Source organism: Cervus elaphus, chromosome 22 (genome assembly GCF_910594005.1).
Source record: "Cervus elaphus chromosome 22, mCerEla1.1, whole genome shotgun sequence".
Taxonomy (NCBI): domain Eukaryota; kingdom Metazoa; phylum Chordata; class Mammalia; order Artiodactyla; family Cervidae; genus Cervus; species Cervus elaphus.
In genome coordinates, this window is record NC_057836.1 from 36,614,414 (window position 1) to 36,635,246 (window position 20,833).

Genomic DNA, 20,833 nt, shown 5'->3' on the forward strand with positions numbered 1-20,833 from the left:
ATGTCAGTGCCTATTTTGAACTATGTAATTGTTCCATTACTATGCAACATGTTGTATTAAGACAGGTAACATGATTTACTTAAGAGCTTTCACCTTGGGGTTTATGTTTCTGTTTACTATAGCGTTCTCAGCACTCTGTTGTCAAATTTATGTCTGGCTCTGAACAAGTCAGTCTAATGATGAAAACTGTTGTGATATTCAGTCTTTATGTTCCTCCCTGTATTTTTATCAGTAGACTGTATTCAGAAGAGAAATTTCTCTAAAATATATATAAATAGACATATAACATGTTTTATGTGTCATTTTTGAAGGTTACAGTCATCTTCATCCCTTGATTCAAGTCCAATAGATTTATTGAAAGATACACACACTCTAAACTGCAGGAATGTAAGTACTATCGTAAGTGATAATATTCATGAAATAAATGAATGATAAAATTGGTCCTTGTTGATTATTTCTTTTGAGAAAAGAGGCCATCCTGTAAAAAAAAAAAAAAAAAAAAAAAAAGGATCTCTTTCCACAGTTCTTAAGAGGCAATGTAGAATAGTGGTTAATAGTGAAGTTTCTGGGACCATAATGTCTGGGTCCAAGTTTGATTCACTTACTGCTGGGATAACCTCCTGTGTGTTTTTTAACCTCTGCACCTCAGCTTCCTCACTTGTAAAACAGGGATTAATAATAGCTCCAGTTTCTTAAAGTGATGTGTGAATTAAATGATTTAATACACAAAGAAACAAAAAAACCTCACAGTTCCTAGGACATAGTATATGCTCAATAAATAACAGTTATTACTGTTATTTTAATAAACTCCAAGTCTATGGATTAAAAGTACTCCTTATGGTCTGGAAAAAAGTTTAATATAAGCTACGAAATAAGTATTACCTACTATTTAATTCAGTTGAACAAATATTAGCCATTTGAAGTACATACAAGATGTGTGTACTGAACATAGCACTGAATATATGGAAGACCCACATATAATATAATTGTGATGTATCCCAGATAACAAAATGCTCTAAAGTAGGTATACTTCCCAGGTGGCGCTGGTGGTAAAGAACCCACCCATCAACGTAGGAGACAAGAGACTTGGATTTCATCCCTGGGAAATCCCATGGACCGAGGAGCCTAGTGGGCTACAGTCCATGGGGTCGAAAAGAATCAGACACAACTGAAGTGACATAGCACACAGCACATAAGAATATAGGAGAGAAGAGAAATTAAATCTGACTAGGGACAAAAGGGAACCTGAAAATATCTTTTTATATTAACATAGACTTTTGTTCTGGTATTTTCAAGTTTTACTCATACATTTGACACCTGTTTATTGGGTATGCATTTTGTGCCAGACTATATACCAGAAACAGGGATTTAAGTCCTTGTAGCCCACAAGAATCTCTGAGTAGTGTATGTTATGTAGGCATTGTGATTAAGTTTATCAACTGAATCAGACAATATAGGTAAATGATTTCTTTTGATGAGCTATATTCAACATCAGATTGCTTGGCCTATGTCTGTGTAACACTATGACAACTTTTTGGTAAAAGTCTCTGGTTTAATACATTCCCTATTCCAAAGCACTATTTCCCATTGTAGCTTTGAATGAGATATAGTTTACCATCATTTAAAAAATACTGAAATGTTTTTCCTTCTTAATCTAAAACTTTCCCTTATATGTGTAATTGTGTACTTTAGTTATGATTATGAATAATGTGGGAGCTTTGGAGTCAGATGGACTTGGGTTAGAATCATGGCTCCAACACTTTAGACAAGATATTAGACTCTTTAGGCCTCAGATCCTTGACCTCACAATACTTTGTAACATGAAAAAAAAATTTTATTTGTGGAGTACTTAGCACAGGACACTCAGTAAGTACAAATTGCCATATTGTTCATGACAGCACACCCACATATGAAAACTGCTAAGAAATCTTTATTTCATTCAAATAGGAAACTTACAACTTTTTATTTTGTCATTACAGATGTCAAATAAGGAGGTGATTACCCTAAGTCCATCTGAAATAGGGGAACGAGAGGCTACAAAGCAAAACCAAAGTGTTGTTCCTCCCTTCAGTCATGAACCACTCCTCGGTAAGATTTCTTTCACAACTGACCACCGTTTTGGTTTTCCAAAAACTCTTTTTTTAATCATGATAGTTTCAGGTTTAGGAAATTTCTAAATATGCAAACAGCTTTAAAACTAAGTTTTCCCCCCAAACTACAATGAGATAGATATCACCTCACACTGGTCAGGATGACCGTCATCAAAAACTCTGCAAATAATATATGTGGGAGAAGGCATGGAGAAAAGAGAACCCTTCAACCCTGTTGGTGGGAGCATAAATTGGTACAATGACTATGGAGAACATATGGAGGTTCCTTAAACTAAAAATAGAGCTACCATATGATCCAGCAGTCCCACTCTTTGGCATATATATGGAGAAAACTAATTTGAAAAAATACATGTACCCCAATGTTTGTAGCAGCATTATTTACAATAGCCAAGACATGGAAGCAACCTAAATGCCCATCAACAGATGACTGGATAAAGAAGATGTGGTATATATACACACAATGGAATATTACTCAGCCATAAAAAGAATGGAATAATGCCATTGTAGCAACATGGATGCACCTAGAGATTATCATATTAAATAGATCAGACAGAGAGAGACAAATATCACATAGTATCACATATATGGAATCTAAAAAAAAGACACAAATGAACTTATTTACATAACAGAGGTAGACTTACAAACAGAAAACAAATATGGTTATCAAAGGACAAAAGCAGGGGAGGATAAATTAGGAGTTTGGGATTAGCAGATACAAACTGCTGTATATAAAATAGGTTAACAACAAGGCCCTACCATATAGCACAGGGAACTCTATTCAATATAGTATCATAAACTATAATGGAGAAGAATCTGAAAAAGAATATATATATGTATATACGAATCACTTTGCTGTACACCAAAAACTAATACATTATAAAATCAACTACTTTAATAAAAAAAAAAAAACCCTAAGATTTTTCATTCAGGATCTTAAATACAGTAATCATAGTGTTAATTTTTAAGTGCATGCTACTTAGGTGGCACTAGTGATAAAGAACCTGCCTGCCAGTACAAGAGACATGAGAGATGCAGGTTTGATCCCTGGGTCGGGAAGATCCCCTGGAAGAGAGCATGGCAACCCACTCCAGTATTCTTGCCTGGAGAATCCCATAGACAGAGGAGCCTGGTGGGCTACAGTCCATAGGGTCACAAAGAGTTGGACACAACTTAAGCATCTGAGCACACACAGCACAGTCTACTTAATGGACCTGTCATTGAAAGTCTGATTATCAACTGAGTTGTTATGAGTATTATTAAAACACAATTTAAATATAACTAACGCTCTCATGTTTAGGGAAAAATTCCATTCTCCAGAAAAAGATTTTTAAAAGATACCAATCATAAAAAGTTTCAGATGTAATTATTCATTTTAACTATACCTATGCAAAGTCCAAATAAAGAAACTTGAAGGGATACAATTTTATGCTCCCATAACTGACTCTGATCTCCTGAAAATAAATGTTAAAGAGAATCAGAGGGAAAAAAAGAAAGTGAAAGTGTTAGTCACTCAGTCGTTGACTCTTTGGGACCCCATGGACTGTAGCCCTTCAGACTCCTCTGTCCCTAGAATTCTCCAGGTAAGAATACTGGAGTGGGTAGCTATTTCCTTCTCCAGAGGATCTTTCCAATTTAGCGATCAAACCCAGGTCTTCTGCATTGCAGGCAGATTCTTTACCATCTGAGCCACTGGGAAAGCCCGAGAATCAAAAGCCTTGAGGGAACCTGGACATTCAGCTTCACAAAAACCACATATTGCGTGCTCAGTCACTAAGTCATGTCTGACTCTTTGCAATCCCGTTGACTGTAGCCTGCCAGGCTCCTCTGTCCATGGGATTCTCCAGGCAAGAATACTGGAGTGGGTTGCCATTTCCTTCTCCAAAAACCACATATTAATCATCTTAAATTCTCTTGTACTTTGGAAGATACCTAGAAAACTTTGATTAATCTCTTGCTGTGTTTTAACCATGAATTTCTAGACCCTCTTCAGTATCTGATTTAAAACACATTTCCATGGTTCCTCTTTATTTCCTTTTTCAATCAAAAATTTGGGGACTCCTTCCTTTTATAAGAGTCTTTCAAATTTTTGGAAGGTGATGCTTTTGTCTCAGTCTTCTCATTTTGGAGTTAAACAAGCATTTTTACAAGGCAGATTAAAGTTAAATTTCTCCTTCCAGGCTCTATATACACACATGAATAAACCCCAGCCCTTTATGTCCAACTGTCTCAGAGTCTGTACCTCTTAGTGCTTTTATTTTTTATTAGAAAACTCATAGACTAACTCCCTTATGTGCATCAAATGAGTGAAGTGCAATTTATCTGACAGCAGATTGTTATAAAAATAGGCAACCCATTAAAAAATACATCTGGCATCTGTAAAATGTGTGCTTTGCCTTCAATAATACATTGTATGGTATCCTAACCTTGCTTTGCCATTTTTGATGATAACTCATTTTTTAATCTCCAAATGTACTTACACAAGCCTGTATTTCAATTTGATAGGAGAAGGAGTCCAGCTGGACTTTGAAGCCCTCTGTGAAAATGATGACACAGCCATGGCTGCCTTCATGAATTACTTAGAAGCAGAAGGGGGCCTGGGAGGCCCCGGGGACTTCAGTGACATCCACTGGACACTCTAGCATTTGATTTTTAACTCTAAACACGAGAAAAGTCTTGAAGCATTTCATTTACAAAAGACTATATAGTCTTTGTATCCTTTGTATACTGTTTTTATCTTTTATTCCTATTAATGGTCTGCCAGTTTTTATAGATTTGCTCCTGACTTTGATAGGGGTTTGGGGAAATGTAATGTTTCCCTTCAGATTCGCAGAATTTTCTATAGACTGCTTTAGTCAGTGACATGGCTTCAAACCCACTAGTTGCTATATTTTTGCTAAAGTCTTTTTAACCAAGAATACCACATGTATCTTGTTTTGGTTTTATTTTTATTTTATGGTGCAGTTGTTTTGAATTTGGGGAGTTAGTTTAATGTGTGGACATTTTCCTTGTGTCTGAGATTCATTTATAATTGACTTAGAAGATTTGTGTAATTTGGAACATTTCCATTCCTAAGATATTTCCTTCACTGAGGACAGGGCTTATCCACTTTAAGAAAACAGTGAGTACTTGAACATTTAAAGGGATAGTGCAATTTATAATTGTGATCACAATGAATACTGTATTCAGTCTTTGTGGACTTGGGCAAGTACAGAACCACAATAGTTATGGTCAGTTGAGCACTTTGAGATAGATTTTAAGTGAGATGATCTCTTATTTAAAACTCAAAAAAAGGAAAAGCTGAGAAAGTGTCAACTTTGCTTACAGAAAAGGAAAGATTTTGGGCCCTCAAGCTGAGTGATTAGCCTTTGCCTTAATACTCAAGAGTATTAAGATTTACTCTTAATAGAACCACTCAAGATTTTTATTACAGATAGGACAGGTTTCTGATGCTGAAAAGGTATTTAGCAACAGATTAGTCTTAGTGGAAGAAGTGGATCCAGGCAGATTCAATGTCATGCATAATGTCACAATTAAGTTTATATATCTTTTAATGTTTAATGTGTGTAAACCAGTTTATTTATACACATTTGGGAAAACAATAGTCTCAGTTAAATGATTAGTTAAGTGACCTAGGAACTAGTTGTTGGCTCTCTAAATTATTAGGAAATTACAGTTACTATTGCTTGTAACCAAAGGTAATTACATAAATGACAAGTACATTTTAAAAACCATGAGGCAATGAGAAAGAATCTGAAAACCAATTTTCCAGCTATAATTAAAAATTGAGAGCATTTTTAAAACCAGTAATCTAGAAGTGGCTCAAATTGAGTGCAGGAATTAAGGATATTTAAAATACTGTATGTATATCTACATGTTTGAAGATCATAATACCGTAATATTATAATGGTTCCATAATACCTATGGTTTTAATAGCTCTTTCTAGTTTACCAAGTGTATTCCCATATAGTCTCTTTTGTGCCTCTCAAGTAAAAGTAAGACAGGCTAGGAAACTAATGGGGAAACCCCTGGGGATCAACTCCAGTTTTCTGTGTCACGCTATCCCTCTCCAGCAGATTTTCCTCAGAGCCTCTCACCAAACAAGGCATTCTTTTTACCTTACACATATATCCTTAGGCTGCAGTAGATTAAACTTTCAGACACATTAATGGGCAACATAGTAATAGGCAACAACCAAAATCATATGTTCCTTCACATGTGACATTTGCAGAGGCCATGTGGGCAGGGATGTATTGACCTGTTGTCTTGAGCCAATGCAGTGTTCCAGCAATGTCAGAGGTTCAGCACCACCCCTGGTTCTGGCATTTGAGAACTTGGGGGACATTCAAGTGTAGAATAAGCCAAAGCCAACGAAATCCTGCAAAATGGGGGTATTGGTTTGTAGCAGCCTATGCATGATAGTTGGGGCTTCCCAGGTGGCTCATTGGTAAAGGACCTGCCTGCCAATGCAGAAGACACAAGAGACTTGGGTTTGATCCCCGGGTCAGGAAGATTCCCTGGAGGAGGAAATGGCAACCCACTCCAGTATTCTTGCCTGGAGAATCTCCATGGACAGAGGAGCCTGGTGGGCTACAGTCCGAGTTGGACACTGCTGAGCACACACACGCCCACATGCACGCAAGCATGATAATTAAGTCTGAAGAAGCATGACAGATACACCTGTTCTCTAAGTCAGATAGACAGGTCTGCCTATAGAGGTAACATTTCAGGAGTCTGGACCACTGCAGATTGTGTTAGACCTCCAGAGTCAGCCTAAGCCAGTGGTAGTGGGATAGGTCACTGTGGCCCCTTGACCTCCCAAGGAGGTGGGGGCAACCCTCACGATCCAGGGATCTGAGAGGCAGACTTTCTCGAAGCTGGTCATTCCTGTTTGTATGGTAGCAGTTCTCTCTCTTTGTAAGAGGAGAGGTTATTCCATAGACTTATGGGTGGATAGTAATTGAATTCCTTTGAATTGAATGCTTTGACCCTTTCGTAACCCACTCTGATGTTTATCTTCTTGCCCTGGACCCGGAATTCAATCCAAGCATTGTATGATACTGTAGCTCTAAGTTCAGTGCTTTCCTCAAAATGCATTCTCTTTACATTTGATTGCTGTTAGGAGTGACAAATTTTTTATGCTTTACATTATACTGTTTTTTTTTACTCGAACCAATTAATTTCTTACATGTTGGTGAAAATATCTACCAATTTAATCAAATATCCTAAAAAGAATACTCTTTTATTTATTTATTTTTTTAATTCTAAGAATTACCTACATGGGAGGCTTACCTGGATTGGAAGAGCCTGCTAGACTAGATTTCTCTGTGTGACCTCAAGAAAGCCATTTTACCTCTCTGTACCTCAGTTTCCTTATTTGTAAAAAGAGGTTTGATCTCTCCGTTTACTTCCTATGGAGTAATGATTCTCACCCATAGGTCTCGAACCCATAGTCAGATGCTGGATATAGTCAGTTCATTATGATAGCCACTGGCCACATGTGGCTACTGAAAACTGGAAACGTGACTCGTATGTATTGAAATGTGCTGTGAATATAAAATGTATACCAGATTTCAAAGACTTAGTATGAAAAAAAAGGAATATAAAATATCACATAACGCTTCGACCCTGCTGGCTGTACGGTGCTGGGCACGCATCATCCACCCAACCCACTTCCTGGCCGAGGCCTTGTCAGGAGGACGGCCTGGGCAGTGTTCCTCCTTCAGCTCGCAACCTGACTTTTTCCCTCCCCATAGAAGCTGGCCCATGTGCGCGCAGATCCTGGCCAGCATAATGCCCTCCACGCAGAAGGAAATGGCAACCCACCCCAGTGCTCCTGCCTGGAGAATCCCAGGGACGGAGGAGCCTGGTGGGCTGCCGTCTATGGGGTCGCACAGAGTCGGACACGACTGAAGCGACTTAGCAGCAGCAGCAGCGCCCTCCATCCATCCATGTTGCTGCAGATAGCAAAAGTTCACTCTTTCATGACTGAATGGTATCCCATTCTGTGTGTATTTATGACACCTTCTTCCATTCATCTGTTGATGAGCACTTGGGTTGCTTCCATATCTTGGCAATTGTAAATAATATTGTTATGAACATTGAGGTGCATGTATCCTTTCAAAAAAAAATATAACAAGTTTGTATTGATTACATACTCAAATAATATTTTGGATATACCAAATTAAACATTAAAATTAATTTTATTTTCTTACTTTCCTAATGTGACTACTAGAAAGTTTTAAATTATACATGTGATACACATTATATTTTCATTCTTCAGCCCTGCTCTTGGACATTTAATAAGTGGATATTTTTAAATAGACCAAAATTTATACTATTAAGTATGGTGTTTACCTCTAACTGCTATAAAGAACATTTATTGATCTTCAGTTCAATGTAAATAACTGTGAACCTTTATCAGTGTATCAAATTTAAACTTTTTTGAAATTAGTAAACTTGGAAGTATTAGACATTCATTAACCTGAAATCAAATAAAACTTGAGGTATACTCTATAGTAGTCACTAAATTTGGAAATCACTGATAAACATAAATAGGAAGATACAGAACAGACTTTTGGTAACTAAACAGAAATAAAGGGAAGTATGTAATTACAGTGTCACAATGGGAAAAGGCTGTTGTTCATTGGCTGTCATAATGAGAAATCTCTGTAGAGTCTAGGGCACAAGTATATAACATAGCCACTCTCTAGGTATCAGCCCATGTTTAATGGGTCCAGTTTCAGATCCTGTTCTAAAGAGGAATCTGTCACTCAGGTAGGTCATTGCTGGGCTCTGGAATTAGAGACTCAGGTTTGCCGAACAGAATATTGTGGGCATGAGCAAGGCTGACATCTCTTTGGTAGCATTATCAGAAGCCGTAAAGAAAACCTGCTGGGTGGCCACTAGGTGTCACTTTCTCATCCCTATAGGGCTTTGTTTTCATTAAATTTTCTAAGTTCCATGCGGCCTAGGAGAGGCATTTAAGACTTTTGTGCCTAGAATAAGTCTGCCTCTGTTTAATAAGAAATGCTTTTTTAAGAGAAGTCTGGGAAGATCCTTTCCATATAAAAGAATTTTTGTTTAGGATCATTCCAGATGTGACTCCAGTAAAAGCTGACTTTAGAAAGAAAACGCATCCAACTGGGGACATGCTTTCTGAATTCAGACTATTTGGGGTGTGTGTGTGTCACTGCTCATAGAATATTGAGTTTAGGTCTGTATTTTATACAACTTTTAAGGTCTTTTCTGTTTCACTTGCTCTTGTCTGTATGTTGGTATTTTTAAAATTTTGTGGTAAATAATGAAGAGTGAAATTAAACTATATTTTGTAGTAACTACTAGTTTGGGGTTTTTATTTACCATATTAAATTTCCTCCAAAAAAGTATGCTCTTAATTACTTTCTAAAGTGGAAAGAGTGGGTAGAAGATCCAGTGTTCTAAAACCACGGAGGGTACTTCCGTGGTGGTCCAGTGGCTAAGATTCCACACTCCCAATGCAGGGGCCTGGGTTCAATCCTGGGTCAGGGAACTAGAATCCACATGCCATAGCTAAGAGTTCGCATGCTGCAACTAAAGATCCCATGTGCTGCAACGAAACTAGAAGATCCTGCATGCTATAACTAAGACTTGGCTCAGCCAAATAAATAAATAAAACCACTGGGAAGGGAGATACATATCACTTACACATTTTAGGGTGTATTCATCAGGGTGTGCTAACTGCTATAGCAGCTCTAAAATATCAGTGGCTTAACCTGGTTTCCTTCTGCTGGTATCACATCCGATATCATCAACACGGTCGGTCTCTCTGACTCCACTCTTCCCTCTTCTCTGCCTCTCCCTCTTTCCATCTCTCAGTTCTGCTTTTCTCTAAGTGAGTTTTATCCTCTAATGGACCTTCTTCCCCATACTGATGCTCAAAAGCTCCAAGTGTATATTGCCCTTGTACCTGGCAATTAATAATCAAAAAACTTCTCTGTTTCCTAGTAACTGACAGAAAAATGTCCATTGACCAGGCCTCTGTTTCAGCTTGGTTCACATGGACACTCTTCTGTGTTCAGTAAGCCGGAATGAATATACAGATGGCCAGGCTTTGGTCCCATGACCAAACCTAAGTTAAAAGGCATCCTTGAAAGGGAAATCATGTCAAAAATAGCCAACTGCCTGACCCAACTGCCTAGGTCCAGAGGAAGGAATGGAGATGTAGGCAGACTGAACAATGGAAAACGCATAATTCTTGAGAGTTGATGATTTCCTAGAATTGTGAGTTTAGGTTATGTGAGCCTCAAGTTTTTTCAGATTGTTTGGTTTTGGTGGTTTGTTTTTTTCTTTTTTTTTCTTGAGGGTGGGGGTAGTGTGTGTGCCTACTCAGTCACTCAGTAGTGTCCAACTCTTTGCAATCCCATGGACTGTAGCCCACCAGGCTCCTCTGTCCATGGGATTTTCCAGGCAAAAACACTGGAGTGGGTTGCCATTTCCTACTCCAGGGGATCTTGTTGATTAAGAGATCAAACCTGCATCTTTAGTAGCAATTTATATCATATGTTTCTAAGCCTTGGCTACCTTAAACAAGCCTTGGCTTGTTTAATACCCAGCCACTAGTCAGTTTGGAGGGCTCTGACCATAGCTTCAAATAAAACTAGTGGAGGTGATGGAATTTGAGCTGTTTCAAATCCTAAAAGACGATGCTATGAAAGTGCTGCACTCAATATGCCAGCAAATTTGGAAAACTTAGCAGTGGCCACAGGACTGGAAAAGGTCAGTTTTCATTCCAATCCCAAAGAAAGGCAATGCCAAAGAATGTTCAAACCACCACACAATTGCACTCATCTCACATGCTAGCAAAGTAATGCAAAAATTCTCCAAGCCAGGCTTCAACAGTATGTGAACTGTGAACTTCCAGATGTTCAAGCTGGTTTTAGAAAAGGCAGAGGAACCAGAGATCAAATTGCCAATATCCATTGGATCACCAAAAAAGCGAGAGAGTTCCAGAAAAACATCTACTTCTGCTTTAATGACTATGCCAAAGTCTTTGACTGTGTGGATCACAAATAACTGTGGGAAATTCTTAAAGAGATGGAAATATTGGACCACCTGACCTGCTTCCTAAGAAATCTGTATGCAGGTCAAGAAGCAACAGTTAGAACTGGACATGGAACAACAGACTGGTTCCAACATGGGAAAGGAGTACAGCAGGGCTGTATATTGTCACTCTGCTTATTTAACTTATATGCAGAGTACATCATTAGAAATGCTGAGCTGGATGAAGCACAAGCTGGAATCAAGATTGCTGGGAGAATATCAATAACCTCAGATATGCAGATGACACCACCCTTATGGCAGAAAGTGAAGAAGAACTAAAGAGTCCCTTGATGAAAGTGAAAGAGGAGAGTGAAAAAGTTCGCTTAAAGCTCAACATTCAGAAAACTAAGATTGTGGCATCTGGTCCCATGCCTTCATGGCAAATAGATGGGGAAACAATGGAAACAGTGAGAGACTTTATTTTTTTGGGCTCCAGAATCATTGCAGATGGTGACTGCAGCCATGAAATTAAAAGACGCTTGCTCCTTGGAAGAAAAACTATGACCAATCTAGACAGCATATTAAAAAGCAGAGACATTACTTTGCTGAAAGGTCCATCTAGTCAAGGCTATGGTTTTTTCAGTAGTCATGTATGGATGTGGGAGTTGGACTATAAAGAAAGCTGAGCACCGAAGAATTGATGCTTTTGAACTGTGGTGTTGGAGAAGACTCTTGAGAGTCCCCGGGACTGTAAGGAGATCCAACCCATCAATCCTAAAGGAAATCAGTCCTGAATATTCATTGGAAGGACTGATGCTGAAGCTGAAACTCCAATATTTTGGCCATGTGATGCAAAGAACTGACTCATTAGAAAAGACCCTGACACTGGGAAAGATTGAAGGCAGGAGAAGGGGATGACAGAGGATGAGTTGGTTGGATAGCATCACTGACTTAATGGACATGAGTTTGAGTAAACTCCGGGAGTTGGTGATGGACAGGGAAGCCTGGCATGCTGCAGTCCATGGGGTCACAAAGAGTCAGACACGACTGAGCAACTGAACTAAACTGACCATAGCTTAAGTAAGTGTGTGTTGAGACAGACCATAAAAAGTTGTGAAATCCTTTTCCACTTATGTATTTCTGGCATTGAATTGACACTTAGGCAGTCCTAGCACTTGGCTGACTGTTAAGCAATCTTTCCCACATGGCTTCCCTGGTGGCTCAGATGGTAAAGAACCTTCCTTCAACGTGGGAGACCTGGGTTCAATCCCTGGTCGGGAAGATTGGTAGGGAAGTTCAGTTGCTCCTGGAGGAGGACATGGCAATCAACTCCAGTATTCTTGCCTGGAGAATTCCATGGACAGAGGCGCCTGGCGGGCTACAGTCCATGGGATCACAGAGTCAGACATGACTGAATGACTAACACACACACGCACACGCACACGCACACACACACACACATACACACACACACTCTTATCCAGGGAGAAATCTGTTGCATGTTATCTTGGGTGTAAATACATCAAAATAATTTTTGTGATAAAAATTTTTTTAAAAACATAAATAAGAAGCCTAGTTTATGTAAACTTATAACTTAAGTGAACTCTTGGAAATTTCATTTAATACTTGATTGAGTCAGCAGTAACCAAAAAAACTTCCTATCTATCAGAACTGACATCTAGACCAATAGCATATGATTACTTGATTGTTCAGTTATTTGTGGGAATCCATAGTATTCTATTTAATAAAGATCAAGAGAGATATAGTTACAGTGCCTGAAATATCTTCTAGGGGAGGCAAGAAGATGGATGGATACATATCAGATTATATGTAAGATAATAAAATTCATAATATTTACATTGAAAAAATGTTATTCTATTTCTTTATAATAACATTAGTAGCATGTTTTGTTTTTGTTAGATTGGTGCAAAAGGAATTGCAGTTTTGTATTGTTGAAATTTGCCATTTGATATTGGAGTATATTCTTAAATAAATCTGGTTATGTTATACATCATTTTAATGCATATTTCTCACTTTATTTTTTTGCTAATGACTTACTACTTGCTGTCTATATTTATTTTATACTATAAGAATGATGTTAGACAAAAGCAAACTCAAGAGATTTTTTTATTTGAGTGTGGTAAAGCAGCAGAGACAACTCACAACATCAACAACACTTTTGACTCAGGAACTGCTAACCAACATACAGTGCAGTGGTGCTTCAAGAAATTTTACAAAAGAGATGAGAGCCTTGAAGATGAGCGTAGTGGCCGGCCATCAGAAGCTGACAACAACCAGTTGAGAGCCATCATTGAAGCTTATCCTTTTTACAACTACATGAGAAGTTGCTAAAGAGCTCAACATCAACCATTCCACAGTCATTCAACATTTGAAGCAAATCAGAAAGGTGAAAGACCTCCATAAGTGGGTGCCTCATGAGTTGACTGAAAATCAAAAAAATCATTGTTTTAAAGAGTTGTCTTCTCTTACCCTGTACAACAACAAACCTTTTCTCAATTGGATTGTGACATGCAATGAAAAGTGGATTGTATACAACAACCAGCGCTGAACAGCTCAGAGGCTGGACCAAGAAGAAGCTCCAAAGCACTTCCCAAAGCCAAACTTGCACCATAAAAAGGTCATGGTCACTGTCTGGTGGTCTGCTGCCAGTCTGATCCGCTACAGCTTTCTGAATCCCAATGAAACCATCACATCTGAGAAGTATGTACATATCAGTGAGATGTACCAAAAACTGCAACACCTGCAGCTGGCACTGGTCAACAGAAAGGGCCCAATTCTTCTCCACAACAGTGCCTGACCACATGTCACACGGCCAACACTTCAAAAGTTGAATGAATTGGGCCTCATCCGCCATATTCACCTGACCTCTCACGAACTGACTACCACGTTTTCAAACATCTTGACAACTTCTTGCATGGAAAACATTTCGAAAGCCAGCAGGAGACAGAAAATGTTTTCCAAGAGTTTGTTGAATCCCGAGGCATGGATTTTTCCGCTACAGGAATAAACAAAACTTATTTCTCATTGGCAAAAATGTGTTGATTGTGTAATGGTTCCTATTTTGACTAATAAAGATGTATTTGAACCTAGTTACAATGACTTAAAATTCACAGTCTGAAGCCACAGTTACTTTAGTACCTACAGATCAATTAGTTTTCTGATTATAAAGGAAACTTATATTCCTTATTGAGGATTCAGAAATACAAAAAAGGGGGTCTGCAATCAGGGGGGTGGAGTACAAGGATATGGAGCTCACCCCCTACCACAAATACACCAAAAGTACATCTACACATGGAATAGTTCTCACAGAATGTCAACTGATCACTGGCAGAAAGCCTCTAGAGAGACCTCCACGTAACTGAGTAGGAAGAAAGGGAAAAAAAGGAAGTGGGATGGGACCTGCATCCCTGGGAGCAAGCTACAAAAGAGGAAAGGTCCCCGCACACTGTGAAGTTCCCTCACCTGCAGGGACACCAGCTGGGACAGAAAGGGACCTCAGAGGCTTGGTGGAGACCGCAGCAACTGATGTGCACCAGGCAGAATGGAGGGAGATTGCCCAGGCGGTCTGTGCCACCTCCCTGCAGACCCCAGCTTGAGACACACGTCTGCTGGTAGAGGCTGGGGGTGGTGCTGAAACTTGGGGTTTAGGAGACAGCCTCAGGGAGAGGACTGAGGCTGACTGTGCAGAGACAGTCTGAAGGGGCAACAGTGTGGTACAGCAGCAACTAAGGGTGTCCGTGAAGAAACCGAGGGATGCCATAGCAGCCAAGCACCATTCCTAAAGTGGAAGTGAAAGCACTAGTCACTCAGTCATGTCCAATCTTTGTGACTCCATGGACAGTAGCCCGCCAGGCTCCTCTGTCCATGGGATTCCCCAGGCAAGAATACTGGAGTGGGTTGCCATGCCCTCCTCCAGCGGATCTTCCCAACCCAGGGATCATACCTAAGTCTCCCGCATTGCAGGCAGATTCTTGACCATCTGAGACACCAGAGAAGCCCCCATTCCTAATGGGAACACAAAGCGAGAGGCAGGAAGCACCACCACAGCCTCCTTCCCCATGTACCTGCCACCACCTCTGAGGGGTCCTGTGCCAGCCACCACCTTGGAGGCTCTAGGAACAGGCACCAGTGGGTTGACCACACACAGAAATGGGGTTGAAATCACAGGTAAGCCCCGGGGGCTGCATGACTTAGGGCACAGAGCTGAAATGTCTTCCCGTAGCTGCACAAACCATAGATTTATGGTCTCTGCTGTGAGCTTGGTAAACTCAGAGCCTGTGAGACATCCAAGTGGACATGGGTGCTTCTGCAGCTGGGATATGTCTGGTCTTAGCAACTGTGAACTTTGTGGGCACATAACACTGGGCGCTGGCCTGGGCCAAGGTCTGCACTTCCTCCTTAGCTCCCATGGGGTGTCTAGATGCATGACCATGGCAGTCCTGGGACCTGACTTCAGTGGATCAGTTCTGGTGGAAACAATGCCTGAGGGATACCAATACCAAAGCTGATTGTCATCATTCTCACAGTTGAGGTGGGGCCAAGGGCAGTGCCCACAACAGAGTACTTTGTGAGCCTACACAATGGGTGGCAGGTGCCACAACAGAGCACACTCACTAGTGGCAGAGGAATACTCAGTGGCTCCTCTCCCACCGGGAGTGCGCCAATCCCACTTACCTGGAACCTCAGCTCAGAAGCACAGCTCAGAAATGGATTTGGAGTCTTCAACTCCAACATCTAGGGAGCAGACCCTGCCTGTGACAGGGCTGTGACAACCACTGAGCAAAAAGGAGGAACAGTTGGTTGCTGGTCACCCAAAACCAGTCACTCCCTCTTATCAAGGGGATAGTGACCAGGACACGCTGAGGAAGGAGGTGGCAGGCATGCATACTAAAACAGCCCTCATATCAAAAATATTAAACCCATGCAGGGTAAACTTGGATCCTCCCATATAAAAATAGCCCTCCAAGACTATAGTAAATAATTACTTCTTCTTAACTCACAGAGCAAGAGAAATATGAGTAAAATGAATAAGCATAGGAACTACTTCCAGTTAAGAGATCAAGAGAACTTCCCTGAAAGGACAAACAATGAAACAGACTTCTTTACTCTGACAGACTCTGAGTTCAAAAAGGAGATAATAAAAATATTGAAGAAATTAAGAAAGACTATCAATAGAAATGCAGATTATTGAAAAAAAAAGGAACTAGAAGTTATAAAGATGAGCCAAGAAAAATTAGAAAACTCATTTGCTGAGATGAAAGCTGAGCTACAGGCAATGAATAGCAGATTGATTAATGTGGAAGAATGAATATGTGATTTGGAAGACAGAATAATAGAAATCACCCAATTAGAACAGCAGACAGAAAGCCAAATGAAAAAAAAAAATGAAAGCAATAAAAGAGACATATGGGATACCATGAAGCATGCCAACCTATGCATAATAGGAATTCCAGAAGGAGAAGAAAGAAAAAAGAAGACCAAAAATTTATCTGAAGAAATTATATATGAAAATGCTGCTGCTAAGTCGCTTCAGTTGTGTCCGACTCTGTGTGACTCCATGGTCTGCAGCCTACCAGGCTCCTCCGTCCATGGGATTTTCCAGGCAAGAGTACTAGAGTGGGGTGCCATTGCCTTCTCTGATCTGAAAATGACCCACTTCTAAAGAAGGAAACATATCCATATACAGGAAGCATAGAGGGTCCCAAATAAGATGAACCCAAACTGAACTGCACCAAAACATATAATTAAAATGCCAAACGTTGAAGAGAGGATTATCAGACTTTCCTGGTGGTCCATTGGTTAAGAATCTGCCTGCCAATGCAGGGGACACAGGTTTAACTCCTGGTCTGGGAGGATTCCATATGCCATGGGGCAAATAAGCCTGTGTGCCGCAACTGCTGAGTCTGTGGTCTCGAGTGGACGAGCTGCAACTATTGAGCCCACATGCCACAACTACTGAAATGCACATGCCCTAGAGCCTGTGCTCCACGACAGGAGAAGCCACTGCAGCGAGAAACCTGCATACTGAAACTAGAGAGTGGCCCCATTTGCCACAACTAGAGAAAGCTTGTATGCAGCAGTGAAGACCCAGCACAGACAAAAATAAATCATTTTCTATAAAAGAAAAAAAAAAAGGAGGAATCTTAGGGCAGCAAGAGAAAAACAAACAGTTAATTACAAATGAATCCCCATAAGGCTATTGCTGATATCTCTACAGAAATATTGTAGTCCAGAAGGGAATGTAAAGATATATTCAAACTCTTGAAAGGAAAAAATCTGCAACCTAGCTTACCCTACTCAGCAAGATTAAAATTTAGAATAAAAGAAGAGATAAAGAGTTTCTCAGACAGACAAAATCTAAAAGAATACAGCAGTACTAAACATATCCTAAAAGAAATATTGAAAGGTCTTCTTTAAGTAGAAGAGAAACAAGAAGCTATAAGAAAGAAAATAACAAGTAGGAAGTGAATCACTTAAGTAAGCCATTACACATATTTTTAAAAAAAAATAAAAATCAAAAAAAAGTTTTTTGAGACAATGATAACCACAACAAACAGCAAAAGGATAAACATGAAGATGTAAAAGAGGACATCAAAAATCATAAAATGTGGAGGAGGAAAGTAAGAAAATGTAGACTTTTTTCTTCTATAATACATTTGAACATATATGAATTTCAGTCCATAGCAAGTAGATATAGGAAGGGGTTAACAATACTTGAAAAATGAAAATCACAAGCATACAATAGATTCACAAAAAACAAAAAGAAGAGAACATAAACATAATAGAAAAGGAAATCATCAAACACACAAAAGGAAAAACAAAAAGAAAGGAACAAAGAAGAAATATAGACTCAACTGGAAATCAAGGTTTAAACTGGTAATAAATAGATATCTATCAAAAATTACCTTAAGTGTCAATTGAATAAATGTACCAATCAAAAGACAAAGTGTCAGATTGGGTAAAACAAGAGCCTACGATGTGCTGCCTACAAGAGATTCACTTTAGGGCAAAGGACACACATAGATTGAAAGTGAGGGGATGGAAAAAGATATTTCACACAAACAGAAATGGTAAGAAAGTGGGGGTCACAATATCAGATAAAATATACTTTAAAACAAAGTCCACAAAGAAAGATAAAGAAGGACACTATATAGTGATAAAAAGATCAATAGAAGAAGAGGATATTACATTTGTCAACATTTATGTACCCAATATAGATGCACTCAAATACATAAAATGAAGACTAACAGATATAAAGGGAGAACTAGGTGGGAATACAATAATAGTAGGAGAATTTAACATCAATGGACAGATCTAGACAAAATCAGTAAGGCAACAGAGATCCTAAGTGATAAAATAGAACAGTTAAACTTAATTGATATTTTCAGGACATTATATACAAAAAACCAATATACACCTTCTTTTCAAGTGCACATGGATCATTCTCTAGGACTGACCACATGCTAGAGCATAAAACAAGACTCAACAAATTTAAGAGCATAGAAATTTTTTCAAGTACTTTTCGGATTATAATGGCATAAAACTGGAAATCAATCACAGAAAAATGAGAAAAAATGATTACATGGAAAAAACAGCATGTTACTGAAAAACTAATGGGTTGATGAAATCAAAGAGGAAATTAAAAAAATACCTGGAGGCAAATGACAATAAAAACACAACCATACAAAATCTATAGGATACAACTAAAGCATTTCTTAGAGGGAAGCTCATAATGAGGTAGGCCTCCCTCAAAAACCAAGAAAATTTTCAAATAAACAACCTATCCTACCACCTAAAAGAATTAGAGAAAGAAAAAAACAAAACCTAAAATCAGAAAAAGGAAGGGAATAATAACAATCAGAGAGGAAATAAATAAAATAGAGATTAAAAAGTAGAAAAAAAATCAATAAAGCCAAAAGCTGGTTCTTTGAAAGGGTAAACAAAATTGACAAATCTCTGGCCAGGCTAACTAAGAAGAAAAGAGAGGGGGCCTAAATAAACAATATAAAAAGTGAAAAAGAAGTAACAACTGATACCACAGAAATTTTAGAAACCATAAGAGAATACTATGAAGAATTATATGCCAACAAACTCAACAATCTATGAGAAATGGTCATGTTCCTAAAAATATACCACCCACCAAAACGGAATCAAGAAAAAATAGATAATCTGAACAGACAAAACACTAGAAGTAAACCAAACTCTGTAATTCTAAAACTCCCTACAAACAAAAGTCCAGGACCAGATGGCTTCGCAACCAAGTTCTACCAAACATACAAAGAAGAACTTTTACTGATTCTTACCAAACTCTTCCAAAAGATTGAAAAGGAGGGAACACTCCCAAAGGCATTCTATGAAGCCACCATCACCCTGATACCAAAACCAGGCAAAGACACTACCAAAAAAGAAAATTACAGGCCAATATCTTTCATGAATATGGATATGATTTTAACTTTTGTTAAAGTTCTTAACAAAATATTAGCAAACTGAGTAAAAAAATTACATAAAAAATCATATACCATGACCAAGTTGAATTCACTTCAGGGTCACAAGGATGGTTCAACATACACAGATCAATGTGACACACCACATCAACAACAGAAAAGACCAAAACCACATGATGATCTTAATAGATGCAGAAAGAGTATTTGACAAGATTCAACATCCATTCATGCTAAAAACTCTTACCAAAGTGGGTATAGAGGGAACATGTCTCAACATAATAAAAGCTATTTTTGACAAACCCACAGCCAATAAAACTCAACAGTGAAAAGCTGAAAGCCTTCTTTCTAAAGTCTGGAACAAGACAAAGATGCCCACTCTCATCACTTCTGTTCAACATAGTATTGGAAGTCCTATCCACAGCAATCAAACAAGAAAAAGAAATAAAATGTATCCAAATTGGAAGGGAAGAGGTTAAATTGTCTTTATACACAGATGACATAACACTCTATATAGAAAATCCTAAAGACTCCACACAAAAACTACTAGAACTGATAAATGATTTCAGCAAAATAGTAGGACATAAGATTAACATATAGAAATCAGTTTTGTTTCTTTATACTAACAATGAAATATCAGAAAGGAAAGGCAAAAAATAATTCCTTATAAAACCACATCTTAAAAAAAAACTTAGGAATAAACCTGAACAAGGAGGTAAAAGACTTATATGTTGAAAACTTTAAAATAGTAATAAAGGAAATTGAAGATGATTCAAAGAAATGGAAAGATAACAATACTCTTAGATTGGAAGAATTAATATTGTTAAAATGGCAATATTACCCAAAGCAATCTGAAGATTTAATGTGATTCCTATCAAATTATCCATCACATTTTTCATGGATCTAGAACAAATAATCCCCAAATTTATATATTTTATAAATATATAAAAATATAAAAGACCCAGAATTGCTAAAGCAATCCTGAAGAAAAGGAACAAAGCAGGAGGCCTAACCCTCCAAGATTTCAGACAATACTACAAAGCTACAGTATTCAAAAAGGTGTAGTACTGGCATGAAGACAGACATGTGGATCAATGGAACTGAATAAAGAGCTGAGACATAAACCCCACACACCTATGGTCAATTAATCTTCAACAGAGGATGCAAGAATATACAGTGGAGGAAAGATAGTCTCTTGAGCAAGTGGTGTTGGGAAAGTTGGAGTCCGAGCTTGTATGCAAA

At 38.6% G+C, this 20,833-nt stretch overlaps 1 protein-coding gene across 1 annotated transcript in view; it reads left to right on the top strand.

The window, feature by feature from the left end:
• Nucleotides 1–5,234, top strand: part of ARNTL2 (aryl hydrocarbon receptor nuclear translocator like 2) — a 57,484-nt gene extending 52,250 nt beyond the window's left edge. The window contains exons 12-14 of the mRNA XM_043882276.1: nucleotides 312–387; nucleotides 1,980–2,088; nucleotides 4,614–5,234. Coding sequence (XP_043738211.1) covers nucleotides 312–387; nucleotides 1,980–2,088; nucleotides 4,614–4,750 — 322 coding nt within the window. The 3' untranslated portion in view covers nucleotides 4,751–5,234. The remainder of the gene's footprint in view (nucleotides 1–311; nucleotides 388–1,979; nucleotides 2,089–4,613) is intronic.
• The last annotated feature ends 15,599 nt before the right edge of the window (nucleotides 5,235–20,833 follow it).